A 16,762-nucleotide genomic window follows, 5' to 3' on the forward strand; every position below is an offset into this window, starting at 1 on the left:
ATGCTAAGTCGTTAATTTGAGATAGTAGGTCATTATTATAAGTTGCTAAATCATAATTTTGAGGTACAAAATCATTATGTTGAGATACTAAGTCATTTTTAGATGCCCAGTCATTATGAGATAGTACGTCATTATTATGAGATGGTAAGTCTGGGAGTATGGTCTCATTAATTAATTAAATATCTCGTAATTATGACATACTTCCTAATAAATTACGAATTACGAGTTAGTGTCTAGTAAATATGAGTGAGTGGAGGACCCTTGTTTTTGACTGCGGTCAAGCCAGCCCCCACTGCAAAACGCTTGGTCAAACTAGCCCCCACGCTGTTTCTCAGAGCGCGCATACACTAAACATTGCGGCAAGCGTGAGAAGGAACACATTTCAAAATAAAAGCCCCCCCCCCTTAATATCATTATGCTGTGGAGTGGTATTAAAAGGAATCCACATGATTTCACATGTTATGTCTGATATCACATGTCAATTTCATGTAGTCCTGGTAGTACACAAAATAAAAGCCCTGTAAATTATAAAAAAATATGTTATTTTAATAATACTACTACTACTAATAATACTAATACTAATAATAATACTAATAATAATACTTATATGTGTCACTCACTTAATAACAGGGCATTATAATGTGTCATTTCAAAATAAAGGCCCTTTAAATTATTACAATATTTTATTTTAACACAATGTTTAGACTGTTATTAAAAGGAATCTGTCTGACGTCACAGGTCAATTTCATATAGTCCTGATAGTACACCACGTGTATTTGTCACTCACTTAATATCAGAACATTTTGATGTGTCATTTCAAAATAAGGGCCACTTAAATTGTAACATTTATGTAATTTTACACAATGTTTAGACTGTTATTAAAAGAAATCTGTCTGATATCACAGCTCAATTTTATATAGCCCTGATAGTACACTACTTGTATGTGTCACTCACTTAATATCAGAACATTTTGATGTGTCATTTTAAAATAAAAGCCCTTTAAATTGTAACAATATTTTGTTTCAACACAATGTTTAGACTGTTATTAAAAAAAATCTGTCTGATATCACAGTTCAATTTCATATATTCCTGATAGTACACTACTTGTATGTTTCACTCAATTAATATCAGAACATTTTGATGTGTCATTTTAAAATAAAAGCCCTTTAAATTGTAACATTTATGTAATTTTACACAATGTTTAGACTGTTATTAAAAAAAATCTGTCTGATATCACAGTTCAATTTCAGATAGTCCTGATAGTACAAAACTTGTATGTTTCACTCACTTAATATCAGAACATATTGATGTGTCATTTTAAAATAAAAGCCCTTTAAATTGTAACATTTATGTAATTTTACACAATGTTTAGACTGTTATTAAAAAAAATCTGTCTGATATCACAGTTCAATTTCATATAGTCCTGATAGTACACTACTTGTATGTGTCACTCACTTAATATCAGAACATTTTGATGTGTCATTTTAAAATAAAAGCCCTTTAAATTGTAACATTTATGTAATTTTACACAATGTTTAGACTGTTATTAAAAAAAATCTGTCTGATATCACAGGTCAATTTCAGATAGTCCTGATAGTACACTACTTGTATGTGTCACTCACTTAATATCAGAACATTTTGATGTGTCATTTTAAAATAAAAGCCCTTTAAATTGTAACATTTATGTAATTTTACACAATGTTTAGACTGTTATTAAAAAAAATCTGTCTGATATCACAGTTCAATTTCAGATAGTCCTGATAGTACACTACTTGTATGTGTCACTCACTTAAAATCAGAACATTTTGATGTGTCATTTTAAAATAAAAGCCCTTTAAATTGTAACAATATTTTGTTTCAACACAATGTTTAGACTGTTATTAAAAAAAATCTGTCTGATATCACAGTTCAATTTCATATAGTCCTGATAGTACACTACTTGTATGTGTCACTCACTTAAAATCAGAACATTTTGATGTGTCATTTCAAAATAAAGGCCCTTTAAATTATAACATTTATGTAATTTTACACAATGTTTAGACTGTTATTAAAAAAAATCTGTCTGATATCACAGGTCAATTTCATATAGTCCTGATAGTACACCACTGGTATGTTTCACTGACTTAATATTAGAACATTTTGGTGTGTCATTTCAAAATAAAGGCCCTTTAAATTGTAACATTTATGTAATTTTACACAATGTTTAGACTGTTATTAAAAAAAATCTGTCTGATATCACAGTTCAATTTCAGATAGTCCTGATAGTACACTACTTGTATGTTTCACTCACTTAATATCAGAACATTTTGATGTGTCATTTTAAAATAAAAGCCCTTTAAATTGTAACATTTATGTAATTTTACACAATGTTTAGACTGTTATTAAAAAAAATCTGTCTGATATCACAGTTCAATTTCAGATAGTACTGATAGTACACTACTTGTATGTGTCACTCACTTAAAATCAGAACATTTTGATGTGTCATTTTAAAATAAAAGCCCTTTAAATTGTAACATTTATGTAATTTTACACAATGTTTAGACTGTTATTAAAAAAAATCTGTCTGATATCACAGTTCAATTTCAGATAGTCCTGATAGTACACTACTTGTATGTGTCACTCACTTAATATCAGAACATTTTGATGTGTCATTTCAAAATAAAGACCCTTTAAATTTCAAAAATATTTTATTTCAACACAATGTTTAGACTGTTATTAAAAAAAATCTGTCTGATATCACAGTTCAATTTCATATAGTCCTGATAGTACACTACTTGTATGTGTCACTCACTTAAAATCAGAACATTTTGATGTGTCATTTCAAAATAAAGGCCCTTTAAATTATAACATTTATGTAATTTTACACAATGTTTAGACTGTTATTAAAAAAAATCTGTCTGATATCACAGTTCAATTTCAGATAGTCCTGATAGTACACTACTTGTATGTGTCACTCACTTAATATCAGAACATTTTGATGTGTCATTTCAAAATAAAGACCCTTTAAATTTCAAAAATGTTTTATTTCAACACAATGTTTAGACTGTTATTAAAAAAAATCTGTCTGATATCACAGTTCAATTTCAGATAGTACTGATAGTACACTACTTGTATGTGTCACTCACTTAAAATCAGAACATTTTGATGTGTCATTTTAAAATAAAAGCCCTTTAAATTGTAACATTTATGTAATTATACACAATGTTTAGACTGTTATTAAAATAAATCTGTCTGATATCACAGTTCAGTTTCAGATAGTCCTGATAGTACACTACTTGTATGTGTCACTCACTTAATATCAGAACATTTTGATGTGTCATTTTAAAATAAAAGCCCTTTAAATTGTAACATTTATGTAATTTTACACAATGTTTAGACTGTTATTAAAAAAAATCTGTCTGATATCACAGTTCAATTTCAGATAGTACTGATAGTACACTACTTGTATGTGTCACTCACTTAAAATCAGAACATTTTGATGTGTCATTTCAAAATAAAGGCCCTTTAAATTATAACATTTATGTAATTTTACACAATGTTTAGACTGTTATTAAAAAAAATCTGTCTGATATCACAGTTCAATTTCAGATAGTCCTGATAGTACACTACTTGTATGTTTCACTCACTTAATATCAGAACATTTTGATGTGTCATTTTAAAATAAAAGCCCTTTAAATTGTAACAATATTTTGTTTCAACACAATGTTTAGACTGTTATTAAAAAAAATCTGTCTGATATCACAGTTCAATTTCATATAGTCCTGATAGTACACTACTTGTATGTGTCACTCACTTAAAATCAGAACATTTTGATGTGTCATTTCAAAATAAAGGCCCTTTAAATTATAACATTTATGTAATTTTACACAATGTTTAGACTGTTATTAAAAAAAATCTGTCTGATATCACAGTTCAATTTCAGATAGTCCTGATAGTACACTACTTGTATGTTTCACTCACTTAATATCAGAACATTTTGATGTGTCATTTTAAAATAAAAGCCCTTTAAATTGTAACATTTATGTAATTTTACACAATGTTTAGACTGTTATTAAAAAAAATCTGTCTGATATCACAGTTCAATTTCAGATAGTACTGATAGTACACTACTTGTATGTGTCACTCACTTAAAATCAGAACATTTTGATGTGTCATTTTAAAATAAAAGCCCTTTAAATTGTAACATTTATGTAATTTTACACAATGTTTAGACTGTTATTAAAAAAAATCTGTCTTATATCACAGTTCAATTTCAGATAGTCCTGATAGTACACTACTTGTATGTGTCACTCACTTAATATCAGAACATTTTGATGTGTCATTTCAAAATAAAGACCCTTTAAATTTCAAAAATATTTTATTTCAACACAATGTTTAGACTGTTATTAAAAAAAATCTGTCTGATATCACAGTTCAATTTCATATAGTCCTGATAGTACACTACTTGTATGTGTCACTCACTTAAAATCAGAACATTTTGATGTGTCATTTTAAAATAAAAGCCCTTTAAATTGTAACATTTATGTAATTTTACACAATGTTTAGACTGTTATTAAAAAAAATCTGTCTGATATCACAGTTCAATTTCAGATAGTACTGATAGTACACTACTTGTATGTGTCACTCACTTAAAATCAGAACATTTTGATGTGTCATTTTAAAATAAAAGCCCTTTAAATTGTAACAATATTTTGTTTCAACACAATGTTTAGACTGTTATTAAAAAAAATCTGTCTGATATCACAGTTCAATTTCATATAGTCCTGATAGTACACTACTTGTATGTGTCACTCACTTAAAATCAGAACATTTTGATGTGTCATTTCAAAATAAAGGCCCTTTAAATTATAACATTTATGTAATTTTACACAATGTTTAGACTGTTATTAAAAAAAATCTGTCTGATATCACAGGTCAATTTCATATAGTCCTGATAGTACACCACTGGTATGTTTCACTGACTTAATATTAGAACATTTTGGTGTGTCATTTCAAAATAAAGGCCCTTTAAATTATAACATTTATGTAATTTTACACAATGTTTAGACTGTTATTAAAAAAAATCTGTCTGATATCACAGTTCAATTTCAGATAGTCCTGATAGTACACTACTTGTATGTGTCACTCACTTAATATCAGAACATTTTGATGTGTCATTTCAAAATAAAGACCCTTTAAATTTCAAAAATATTTTATTTCAACACAATGTTTAGACTGTTATTAAAAAAAATCTGTCTGATATCACAGTTCAATTTCAGATAGTACTGATAGTACACTACTTGTATGTTTCACTCACTTAATATCAGAACATTTTGATGTGTCATTTTAAAATAAAAGCCCTTTAAATTGTAACATTTATGTAATTATACACAATGTTTAGACTGTTACACATACAAGTGGTGTACTATCAGTAGTATATGACATTGAAATGTGATATCAGACAGATTTATCTTAATAGCAGTCTAAACATTGTGTAAAATTACATAAATGTTACAATTTAAAGGGCTTTTATTTTAAAATGACACATCAAAATGTTCTGATTTTAAGTGAGTGACACATACAAGTAGTGTACTATCAGTACTATCTGAAATTGAACTGTGATATCAGACAGATTTTTTTTAATAACAGTCTAAACATTGTGTAAAATTACATAAATGTTACAATTTAAAGGGCCTTTATTTTGAAATGACACACCAAAATGTTCTGATATTAAGTGAGTGACACATACAAGTAGTGTACTATCAGGGCTATATAAAATTGAGCTGTGATATCAGACAGATTTCTTTTAATAACAGTCTAAACATTGTGTTGAAATAAAATATTTTTGAAATTTAAAGGGTCTTTATTTTGAAATGACACATCAAAATGTTCTGATATTAAGTGAGTGACACATACAAGTAGTGTACTATCAGGACTATCTGAAATTGAACTGTGATATCAGACAGATTTTTTTTAATAACAGTCTAAACATTGTGTAAAATTACATAAATGTTATAATTTAAAGGGCCTTTATTTTGAAATGACACATCAAAATGTTCTGATTTTAAGTGAGTGACACATACAAGTAGTGTACTATCAGGACTATATGAAATTGAACTGTGATATCAGACAGATTTTTTTTAATAACAGTCTAAACATTGTGTTGAAATAAAATATTTTTGAAATTTAAAGGGTCTTTATTTTGAAATGACACATCAAAATGTTCTGATATTAAGTGAGTGACACATACAAGTAGTGTACTATCAGGACTATCTGAAATTGAACTGTGATATCAGACAGATTTTTTTTAATAACAGTCTAAACATTGTGTAAAATTACATAAATGTTACAATTTAAAGGGCCTTTATTTTGAAATGACACACCAAAATGTTCTAATATTAAGTCAGTGAAACATACCAGTGGTGTACTATCAGGACTATATGAAATTGACCTGTGATATCAGACAGATTTTTTTTAATAACAGTCTAAACATTGTGTAAAATTACATAAATGTTATAATTTAAAGGGCCTTTATTTTGAAATGACACATCAAAATGTTCTGATTTTAAGTGAGTGACACATACAAGTAGTGTACTATCAGGACTATATGAAATTGAACTGTGATATCAGACAGATTTTTTTTAATAACAGTCTAAACATTGTGTTGAAACAAAATATTGTTACAATTTAAAGGGCTTTTATTTTAAAATGACACATCAAAATGTTCTGATTTTAAGTGAGTGACACATACAAGTAGTGTACTATCAGTACTATCTGAAATTGAACTGTGATATCAGACAGATTTTTTTTAATAACAGTCTAAACATTGTGTAAAATTACATAAATGTTACAATTTAAAGGGCTTTTATTTTAAAATGACACATCAAAATGTTCTGATTTTAAGTGAGTGACACATACAAGTAGTGTACTATCAGTACTATCTGAAATTGAACTGTGATATCAGACAGATTTTTTTTAATAACAGTCTAAACATTGTGTAAAATTACATAAATGTTACAATTTAAAGGGCTTTTATTTTAAAATGACACATCAAAATGTTCTGATTTTAAGTGAGTGACACATACAAGTAGTGTACTATCAGTACTATCTGAAATTGAACTGTGATATCAGACAGATTTTTTTTAATAACAGTCTAAACATTGTGTTGAAATAAAATATTTTTGAAATTTAAAGGGTCTTTATTTTGAAATGACACATCAAAATGTTCTGATATTAAGTGAGTGACACATACAAGTAGTGTACTATCAGGACTATCTGAAATTGAACTGTGATATCAGACAGATTTTTTTTAATAACAGTCTAAACATTGTGTTGAAACAAAATATTGTTACAATTTAAAGGGCTTTTATTTTAAAATGACACATCAAAATGTTCTGATTTTAAGTGAGTGACACATACAAGTAGTGTACTATCAGTACTATCTGAAATTGAACTGTGATATCAGACAGATTTTTTTTAATAACAGTCTAAACATTGTGTAAAATTACATAAATGTTACAATTTAAAGGGCTTTTATTTTAAAATGACACATCAAAATGTTCTGATTTTAAGTGAGTGACACATACAAGTAGTGTACTATCAGTACTATCTGAAATTGAACTGTGATATCAGACAGATTTTTTTTAATAACAGTCTAAACATTGTGTAAAATTACATAAATGTTACAATTTAAAGGGCTTTTATTTTAAAATGACACATCAAAATGTTCTGATTTTAAGTGAGTGACACATACAAGTAGTGTACTATCAGTACTATCTGAAATTGAACTGTGATATCAGACAGATTTTTTTTAATAACAGTCTAAACATTGTGTTGAAATAAAATATTTTTGAAATTTAAAGGGTCTTTATTTTGAAATGACACATCAAAATGTTCTGATATTAAGTGAGTGACACATACAAGTAGTGTACTATCAGGACTATCTGAAATTGAACTGTGATATCAGACAGATTTTTTTTAATAACAGTCTAAACATTGTGTTGAAATAAAATATTTTTGAAATTTAAAGGGTCTTTATTTTGAAATGACACATCAAAATGTTCTGATATTAAGTGAGTGACACATACAAGTAGTGTACTATCAGGACTATCTGAAATTGAACTGTGATATCAGACAGATTTTTTTTAATAACAGTCTAAACATTGTGTAAAATTACATAAATGTTACAATTTAAAGGGCTTTTATTTTAAAATGACACATCAAAATGTTCTGATATTAAGTGAGTGAAACATACAAGTAGTGTACTATCAGGACTATCTGAAATTGAACTGTGATATCAGACAGATTTTTTTTAATAACAGTCTAAACATTGTGTAAAATTACATAAATGTTACAATTTAAAGGGCTTTTATTTTAAAATGACACATCAAAATGTTCTGATATTAATTGAGTGAAACATACAAGTAGTGTACTATCAGGAATATATGAAATTGAACTGTGATATCAGACAGATTTTTTTTAATAACAGTCTAAACATTGTGTTGAAACAAAATATTGTTACAATTTAAAGGGCTTTTATTTTAAAATGACACATCAAAATGTTCTGATATTAAGTGAGTGACACATACAAGTAGTGTACTATCAGGGCTATATAAAATTGAGCTGTGATATCAGACAGATTTCTTTTAATAACAGTCTAAACATTGTGTAAAATTACATAAATGTTACAATTTAAGTGGCCCTTATTTTGAAATGACACATCAAAATGTTCTGATATTAAGTGAGTGACAAATACACGTGGTGTACTATCAGGACTATATGAAATTGACCTGTGACGTCAGACAGATTCCTTTTAATAACAGTCTAAACATTGTGTTAAAATAAAATATTGTAATAATTTAAAGGGCCTTTATTTTGAAATGACACATTATAATGCCCTGTTATTAAGTGAGTGACACATATAAGTATTATTATTAGTATTATTATTAGTATTAGTATTATTAGTAGTAGTAGTATTATTAAAATAACATATTTTTTTATAATTTACAGGGCTTTTATTTTGTGTACTACCAGGACTACATGAAATTGACATGTGATATCAGACATAACATGTGAAATCATGTGGATTCCTTTTAATACCACTCCACAGCATAATGATATTAAGGGGGGGGGGGGGGGCTTTTATTTTGAAATGTGTTCCTTCTCACGCTTGCCGCAATGTTTAGTGTATGCGCGCTCTGAGAAACAGCGTGGGGGCTAGTTTGACCAAGCGTTTTGCAGTGGGGGCTGGCTTGACCGCAGTTGTTTTTGCGTGGGGGAAATGAGCTTCTGTGGTGGAACCACTTTATCAGGGTTGATGTTTTAGGGGAATGTTTTTGACTCCGGATAAACATGAGCGCTCAGGCTTGTGGGGTTAGTAAGAGACTTTTACACAGTTTAATAATGTTTTAATTAGAGTGTGAAGAGGTTATTACTGCTGTGACTAAAACACTGCTTTATTTAGACATTATAAGTGTTAAAAGCGTGTATTATTGGGTGGCTGGTTTTGCTTAGCCATTAGCTCGGTTAGCTGAGGAGTGGGGCAGATGAACAGCAGGCACTGTGTGTGTGTGTGTGTGTGTATGTGTGTGTGTTTGCCTGTCTGTCTGTCTGTGTGAGTGACTGAGTGTGTGTCTGTCTGACTGAGTGTGTGTGTGTGTGTGCTTGTGTTTTGAGGCTATTCCATTACTGCTTTAATTCTTCGTTCCACTTAAAACTGTAGATATAACAGATATTTACACTGTAAAAAACATTTATTAAATAGAAAGTCGCTGTAAAATACCCTAAAATGACCCCTGCAATACTAGTCGTATTCACATCATTAGCTACATATCCTTCTGTAATTCTGGCTAGAAAAAGGTTTATGTCCATATATTAATAGGTCAATTTTGACTACTGCAAATGGTAATTCAACATATCTCTGATTAGTTATGACTAGTAGCAATGTGCATTTCAAAAACAGGACAACTCAAACATTTGAACACACCTCTTTATTCAGTTAGTTAAAAACATATTAATTAATTGAATGTGACATTTACAAAATATCATAACAGATTTGACCAATAATTAATATACTGTTTGTGTATTCTCAACATGATAATCAAAAAAATATACAAACTTCCCTCCAGAGGAAGAGATATCACTGAGTGCAGGTCACATATTTTTTATTTGAACGTTGTTTTGTTTTTGTTAATTATTGAAATAACATACTCTACAGAAAATGTATAATTTGGGGCACTGATTTTATAACACAGTCAATAATATGTGGGCATCCTGTAATTGATGATGAATTATGTCTAAAGTATACATCAGTTATTATTATATATTTTATATTAAATATACGAATAATTCTAAATACAAATGAATGTAATCACTAGTAATATTTAAAATTCATTTAATAATTCAATTTTGGGGAAAAATAATAGAAGGTGTTTTTGGGATATCCTAAATGTCCTGTCCCATCTGCATTTTGATCTTTTGTGGCAGGTCCTACGCTGGACTTGGAGGAGCGTTTCTCTCTGCAGTCCTCTGCTGTTTCCTGTTAAACAGCAGGCAGCTTTAGTGGGCATCCCCAGACTGTTCTGTTCTGCTCCGCCACCTCCTAAAGTACAGCATCCTGAACCAGAGTTAACGATGAGGGCTTTGGCTGAAATGGGTTTCTCTGAGACCCAGGCTGAAGTAGTGTATGAAGTTGCAAAGAAGAAACGATGCAAACACCAGGTGCCGATACTGACAAGTCTGTTCGTCCTCGGCTTTAACCCCGACAGCATGCTGAAGGTCCTGGAGAAGTGTCCTGACCTGTATGTGGTGAAAGAGTCTCAGTTACAGCAGCGTATAGCAAATCTGAGGAAACTCGGCCTGCTTGAAGGTAAGCTGGCTTTTTTTCCCTTTATTTCCCGTTTTCTTTAATTACAGAGTGTAGTCCTTCTATTTCTTTCACTCTGTTCTTCAATGGTCAGGACCTTCCAGGACCACCACAGAGCAGGGATTATTTGGGAGGTGGGTCATTCTCTGCACTGCAGTGACACTACCACTGACTGGCAAGATGGCGGCACAAGCAACCAAGGAATCTCACAAGTTTGAGTAATTTCCTAAACAGCAACCTAAACAGTTAGGTTGCACTGCACTGCTTAACATCTGTATCAGATGCTTGAAGAGTTTTTCCCAATTCTTAAGAAAAGGATTTCAATATTTTCCCTTGTAGTTAATTCTTATCTAAGGGGAAGGGCTAAACTCAAAAAACAAGGGGTAGGGGTACAAAAAGGAAATAGGATTGTGCTGGAAAAAGTGGATCAAATACACCAATGCTGCTGGAATTTATAAACACCTCAGTGCTCACTGCTGGTCAGAAAATAGGTCACCAGCTACAAATTTTTGGCCAGCAGTGTCCTGTGGGCAGTGTCCTGTGGTTATTGATGAAGGCAAGACTAGAGGATGACCAACACAAACTGTGCAGCAACAGATTCAGTGCTTCTGTCTTTGACTTCACTTTATCTACAGGTGTTTCAGCTGTAGGTACGAGTGTGTAATAGAGTGGAGGACAGTGAGTGATTAAACACAGTGTTTAAAAACTCCAGCAGCACTGCTGCTGTACCTGATCCACTTGTACCAGCACAGCACACACTAACACCTCATACACCACCACTATGTCAGTACAGTCACTGCAGTGCTGAGAATAAATCACCCACGATACAAATAATATTAGCTACCGTGTGGTGGTTCTGGGGGGACTGAGAGAAGGGAGAGGAGGATAATAAATTGTGCATAAAAAGGAAGGATTACAGTCTGTAATTATAGAACCTGTTATACTTTGTTTGCCAATAAGCCAGCTTTTCTTTCTGCAGTTGTGGTAATTAAACACTTTTATTAGTGAAAGTAAATGGCAACATTAAGTGTAATGTTTGGAGTGGGTCGGCCTCATTTTCCGTTGCAAAAGCTGCTAGTAAACTCTGGTCTCTGTCATCAGGCAGTCTGCAGAGGGTGATAAGCCACTACCCTCAGATCCTGTCTCTGCCCATAAAGAAAGTAAACGCTGTGTCTCGGCTCCTTAGAGAAAAGTGCCAGTTTACAGTTCAGCAGGTGACTGACATCCTCAGGGACTCGCCTCACATCCTGCAGGAAGACCACACGAGTCTGGAGTACGTGTTTCAGGTACGAGAAACTCTTAAATTATGAGTACAGTAGCCTAGTCCCAAATTGTGCACTAAACCCTGGGAACATAAACTGTCCTTCCTCAAAGTTTGCACTTGGGTTATATCAGTAATATATGCACATATGGCCTTGTCTACACTGGGTATTAACATGAATTGTGGGTGATCTGATCACAAATGCTTGTCAAAGTGCATAATTGTTCACATCTGGCATTTTAAATGCTTCTCTTATGAGAGTATTCTCGTTTTCTTTGGACAGATTCCTCGGTTCAAGTCTAGAAAAGGCACCAAGTTTTAATTGCACAGAAGCAACAAGTATGACCTACATCTTTTATCTTGTTATTGTAGCGTGCTCAACTTACCCATGTGGGTGATGGTCGCTTCGGTATCACAATTATTATATGCATCTTGGACCATTATCGCACAAAAAAAATCGCACAAATGCACTTTTTATCCTAATCACACCTGTACTTTGTGCTGTCCACTAATCACTTGATTAGATCACTCAGGATGCATGCTAATGCCAAGAGTTAGTGAGTGCACAAGACCTTGAGACCAACACACACATCCAAACCCATACCATCCCAGCCAAGACTGGCTGCCGTGTCCTCGGATCGTGCTCCAAACCTGCCAAGCCCTGGCTGTTAGCATCATGGCTAACACGCTTCAACCTTGTTGAGGCTGCCTGCTGTGTCTGTTAGCATCACAGCTCCAACCATGCTGACTCCGACTGTTAGCATTGCAGCAATCCCAATCTCCAAATTTTGTAAACCGTGTATTGGTTTGTGGTGGAAAAATATTTGGATGGTTGCCTTGATCTGAATGTTTCGTCCTGCACTCTGCCATCTTGCTTACACAGTGCCCTGTGGGCAGTCATTGTCTTGTCTTTTGGAGAGGGTCTAAATTTGCAGTGGGTAAGAATGACATGCATGCTTGGTTGGACAGGCTATAAACACAAAGAGCAGAGAACAAACAGAAAGAATAGTATAATCACATATACTGTTGGTTATTTCATTTCAGTAAGGGGCAGTATTAACATTAGCCACTAACCACACTAAGCGCTAACACTTTTGCCATTCAGAGGTGAGCATATCGGATTGTAATCTGCGTGTTTACCATGTTAAAACAAGCTACGTGGGACGAACCACTAGCTACTCGAACACTCAGGGTTTCTCAGTGAAGCGCTGTTTTCGCGACATTAGCACTAGCACTAAGCGCTAATGCTGCTGCTATCCGTGGCTAAAATATTGGAAATCTAAGTAAAGTGCTAAACCAAAGCGCTTTACTCACCCAAATAAACAGTTTTCAGGAGAAAACTCTGTAGATTAACATCCAATGCTCATTTGACTTTGAAAGAAAATGTTTGTTCCTTACTTATTGTCACATAAAATGCCTTATAATATGGTATGCCTTATAGTCTACTTTTATTTTTCATTTTTGTATTAACCCATAAGAACCCAGATCCCTTTATGAATATTTATAACAATTTCAAAATTTAATCAAATTCAAATAAAATTCAGTAAGCAGCTCATGCATAGTTATTTTCTTATTGTGTGAACATGACTGCACATATTTTAAGGTTGAAATCATGATGTAACATAAATGACAATGACAACAATGTGAACTATTATTCACATTTTGTTCTAGAAATCAGGTCAGAAGTAGTTCTATCGGACATAAAACATTAATTTGTGCATTTCAATGGTTAAATGGTTGGAACGGACCTGTAGAAGCAAAAAATACACTTTTAGAAGGAGCCACAGATTCACACACTGTCCTGTAGTGAATCTCTCAGGATATTCAGTATATGTCACTTAGGGACTGTATTTCTCCAGTGGTCCATTTTATTTTGTGTGTTTGTCTGTTTCTCCTTGCCCATGAACAATACATTACAATAATAATAATAAACAAAGTCTTAATAGTCTTCTGAAGATGTTGGGTGATGTCAGGCTGAACAAAAGGATGGTTGACCTACATTTACACCATTTTCTGCTTCATTATAAGCATCACTGTTCTCTTATCTTACTCTTATCTCTCTGCAGTATGCATACTTCCGTATGGGCTGTCAGCAGGCTGAGATGGTGAAAGCTAAGCTCTTCAGGCTCTCAGTGGAGGAGCTGCAGTGCCGCCATGGGTTCCTGGAGCGCAGAGGACTGTACCAAACACCCGATAAGAAGGGCCAGACGCTGATCGTCAATCCCAAGCTCAAAGACTTTCTACCCGTCTCTGAAGAAACGTTCCTGACCAAGATCGCCTTGTCTACGCAGGAGGAGTTTGACGTGTTCCGGAAACTATTGGCGCGAGAGCTTGAGGAAGAGCGAGGGCGGGAGCACACTAGAACTGCCAGTGATGAAGGTAGTGATGAGGAAGGTGATAAAAGTGGGGATTATGATGAGGAGACAAAGGAGGAGGAGGATGTTAAAGACACTGGCTACAATAAGAGGAGGAAGCAAAGATGGGAACCGTAATGAAGGAGTTGCTGCAAAGCTCTTAAATTACTTATTAATTCTGTATAGAATGTTATAGAATTGTACTGTATTAAAAATAAAACTTTTAAAAGCTCATCATTCCAGTGATGTAACTGCCGGGGGAGGAAGGAGGGACAATCACACTGGGGCCCCTGCAGATACTTGACACACTAAAAGCTTTACTATCCATAAAGTACATACTGTGACAACCTTCTAGCAACACCAGAGCATCACTAAGCAATAGCATAGCAACCACTAAGCAACGCCCTATTAAACACTTAGCAACACCATTGATTTGACATCCTGGTATACCATTACAACCATTTAGCAACACCGTACCAACTACCTGGGACACTACAGCAGCCATTTACAGTGCTGTGAAAAAGTATTTACCCACTACAGAATTTTCAGTTTTTGCTTTTTTTTTTTTTAAATCATGCTTACATTTTTCAAATTAGCATTTAAACAAAGATAACCTGAGAAAATCAACCTGAGAAAAGACATTTTTAAACCATAATTTCATTTGCAAAGGGAAAAAACTATCCAAACCTACCTGACCCTATGTGAAAAAAGCATTTGCTCCTAATTCAAAAAACTTGGATGTGCCACCCTTGCAGGCAACAACTGCAATTAAGTACTTTCTTTAACTAGTAATGAGTCTTTCACATCTTTGTGGAGTAATTTCAATCCACTTATCTTTGCAGAATTGTTTTAATTCATTAAATCTTGAACAGCCTCTTTAAGGTCATGCCACAGCATCTCAACCAGACTTTGACTAGACCACTCTAAAAACTTTAATGATCAACCTGACCAAGCTTGTAGACCAACATATATGCAAGACCAAGCATGACCAGGATCAAATTTAGCACACGGTTTAATGTTAAAGACCTGGAGAGCTTAGGGTATGTTTTTTAACTGGGGGGTTATTAAAATATGATGCCTTTTGGTCCTAAAAAAAATTAAAGAAATACAATTTTTCTTTTGACAATTCAGAATAAAGTCTCAATCTTATTTTTCTTAACTTAATTATTTTTCATTTTAAATTTTTATATTTTCACCTTATTTTTCCACCCTGTCAGGGCAAGCTGCACTAATTTGGCATTTATTGAAAATGTGTTGAGCTGCAGAAATCTGTCCTTTAGTTTTTGCAGTTTGCCACAAGCCATGTAGAAGACCCAGCGAACAGAAGATGCTGTGCTGTGGCCAGGTGAAACCAAGCTGAAGTTGAATCTTTGGCCTAAATGTAAAGCAGGATGTCAAGGAAGCTGGTCAGAGTTGATGGGAAGATGGAAGAAGCTAAATACAGGGCAATCCTGGAAGAAAACCTGTTGGAGGCTGCAAAAGATTTGAGACTGGGAAGGAGATTCACCTTCCAGCAAGACAATGAATCTAAAAATACACCCAGAGCTACAGTGGAATGGTTTAGATTAAAGAATATTCATGTGTTGGAATGGCCCAGTCAAAGTCCTGACCTAAATCCCATTAAGCTTCTGTGGCATGAAGACATGAAAATTGCTGTTCGCAGATGCTCTCCATGTAATTTGGCTAAGTTGGAGCTATTTTACAAAGAAAAATGAACAAAAAGCTCAGTCTGTAGATGAAAAAACCTGGTAGACACATAACCCTAAAGACTTGCAGCTGTAATTGCAACAATGTTAACCCCAGATGTTAGGTGCAGGATTTGTCATCTTCCTTTATTATGTTACTCACTGTGTGTATAAAAGGACCATTTATTGATATTGACCCACTGGATCGTTTTCCTATGTAAATAAATATGTTTGTCTCAACTGTTTAATCTGGTCCTGCTTATCTACTTTCGGGGCTTCTACTTATCTACTTCCCTGTTTATAATCCCACTATTTGTGGTTGTATGGAAATAATTTACGTAAAAGTAATATTAATAGTAAAAAGCGGTCATTGTTATCTGTGTGGAGACTGGAGCTGCTGGTTTCTGCTGTGTGAAGTCTCTCACAGGGAGTGTACCGTAGTGTATCAGAGCTCTGAGGGTCTGAGTGGCAGTAGAAACTCAGGTGTAACTCAGGTGTAATCCAGGTGTATCCACGGAGGGCTGGAGGGCTTTAGAGCCTCGCGCGTCAATAAAAGCTATTAGCGGAAGGCTGCGCGAGAAAAACACCCAAAGAGAGAGAGAGGAGCTGCCTGAGGAGA

General features: G+C 33.3%; 1 protein-coding gene across 1 annotated transcript; it reads left to right on the top strand.

The window, feature by feature from the left end:
• Positions 1-9,246: 9,246 nt before the first annotated feature.
• On the top strand, positions 9,247-14,692 carry mterf4 (mitochondrial transcription termination factor 4). Its single transcript, XM_007236376.4, has 4 exons — positions 9,247-9,351; positions 10,465-10,846; positions 11,945-12,129; positions 14,171-14,692. Exons 1-4 carry the CDS (start codon positions 9,331-9,333, stop codon positions 14,594-14,596), a joined length of 1,014 nt encoding a protein of 337 aa, XP_007236438.3. The 5' UTR covers positions 9,247-9,330; the 3' UTR covers positions 14,597-14,692.
• The last annotated feature ends 2,070 nt before the right edge of the window (positions 14,693-16,762 follow it).

Source organism: Astyanax mexicanus, chromosome 4 (genome assembly GCF_023375975.1).
Source record: "Astyanax mexicanus isolate ESR-SI-001 chromosome 4, AstMex3_surface, whole genome shotgun sequence".
Classification (NCBI taxonomy): Eukaryota; Metazoa; Chordata; class Actinopteri; order Characiformes; family Acestrorhamphidae; genus Astyanax; species Astyanax mexicanus.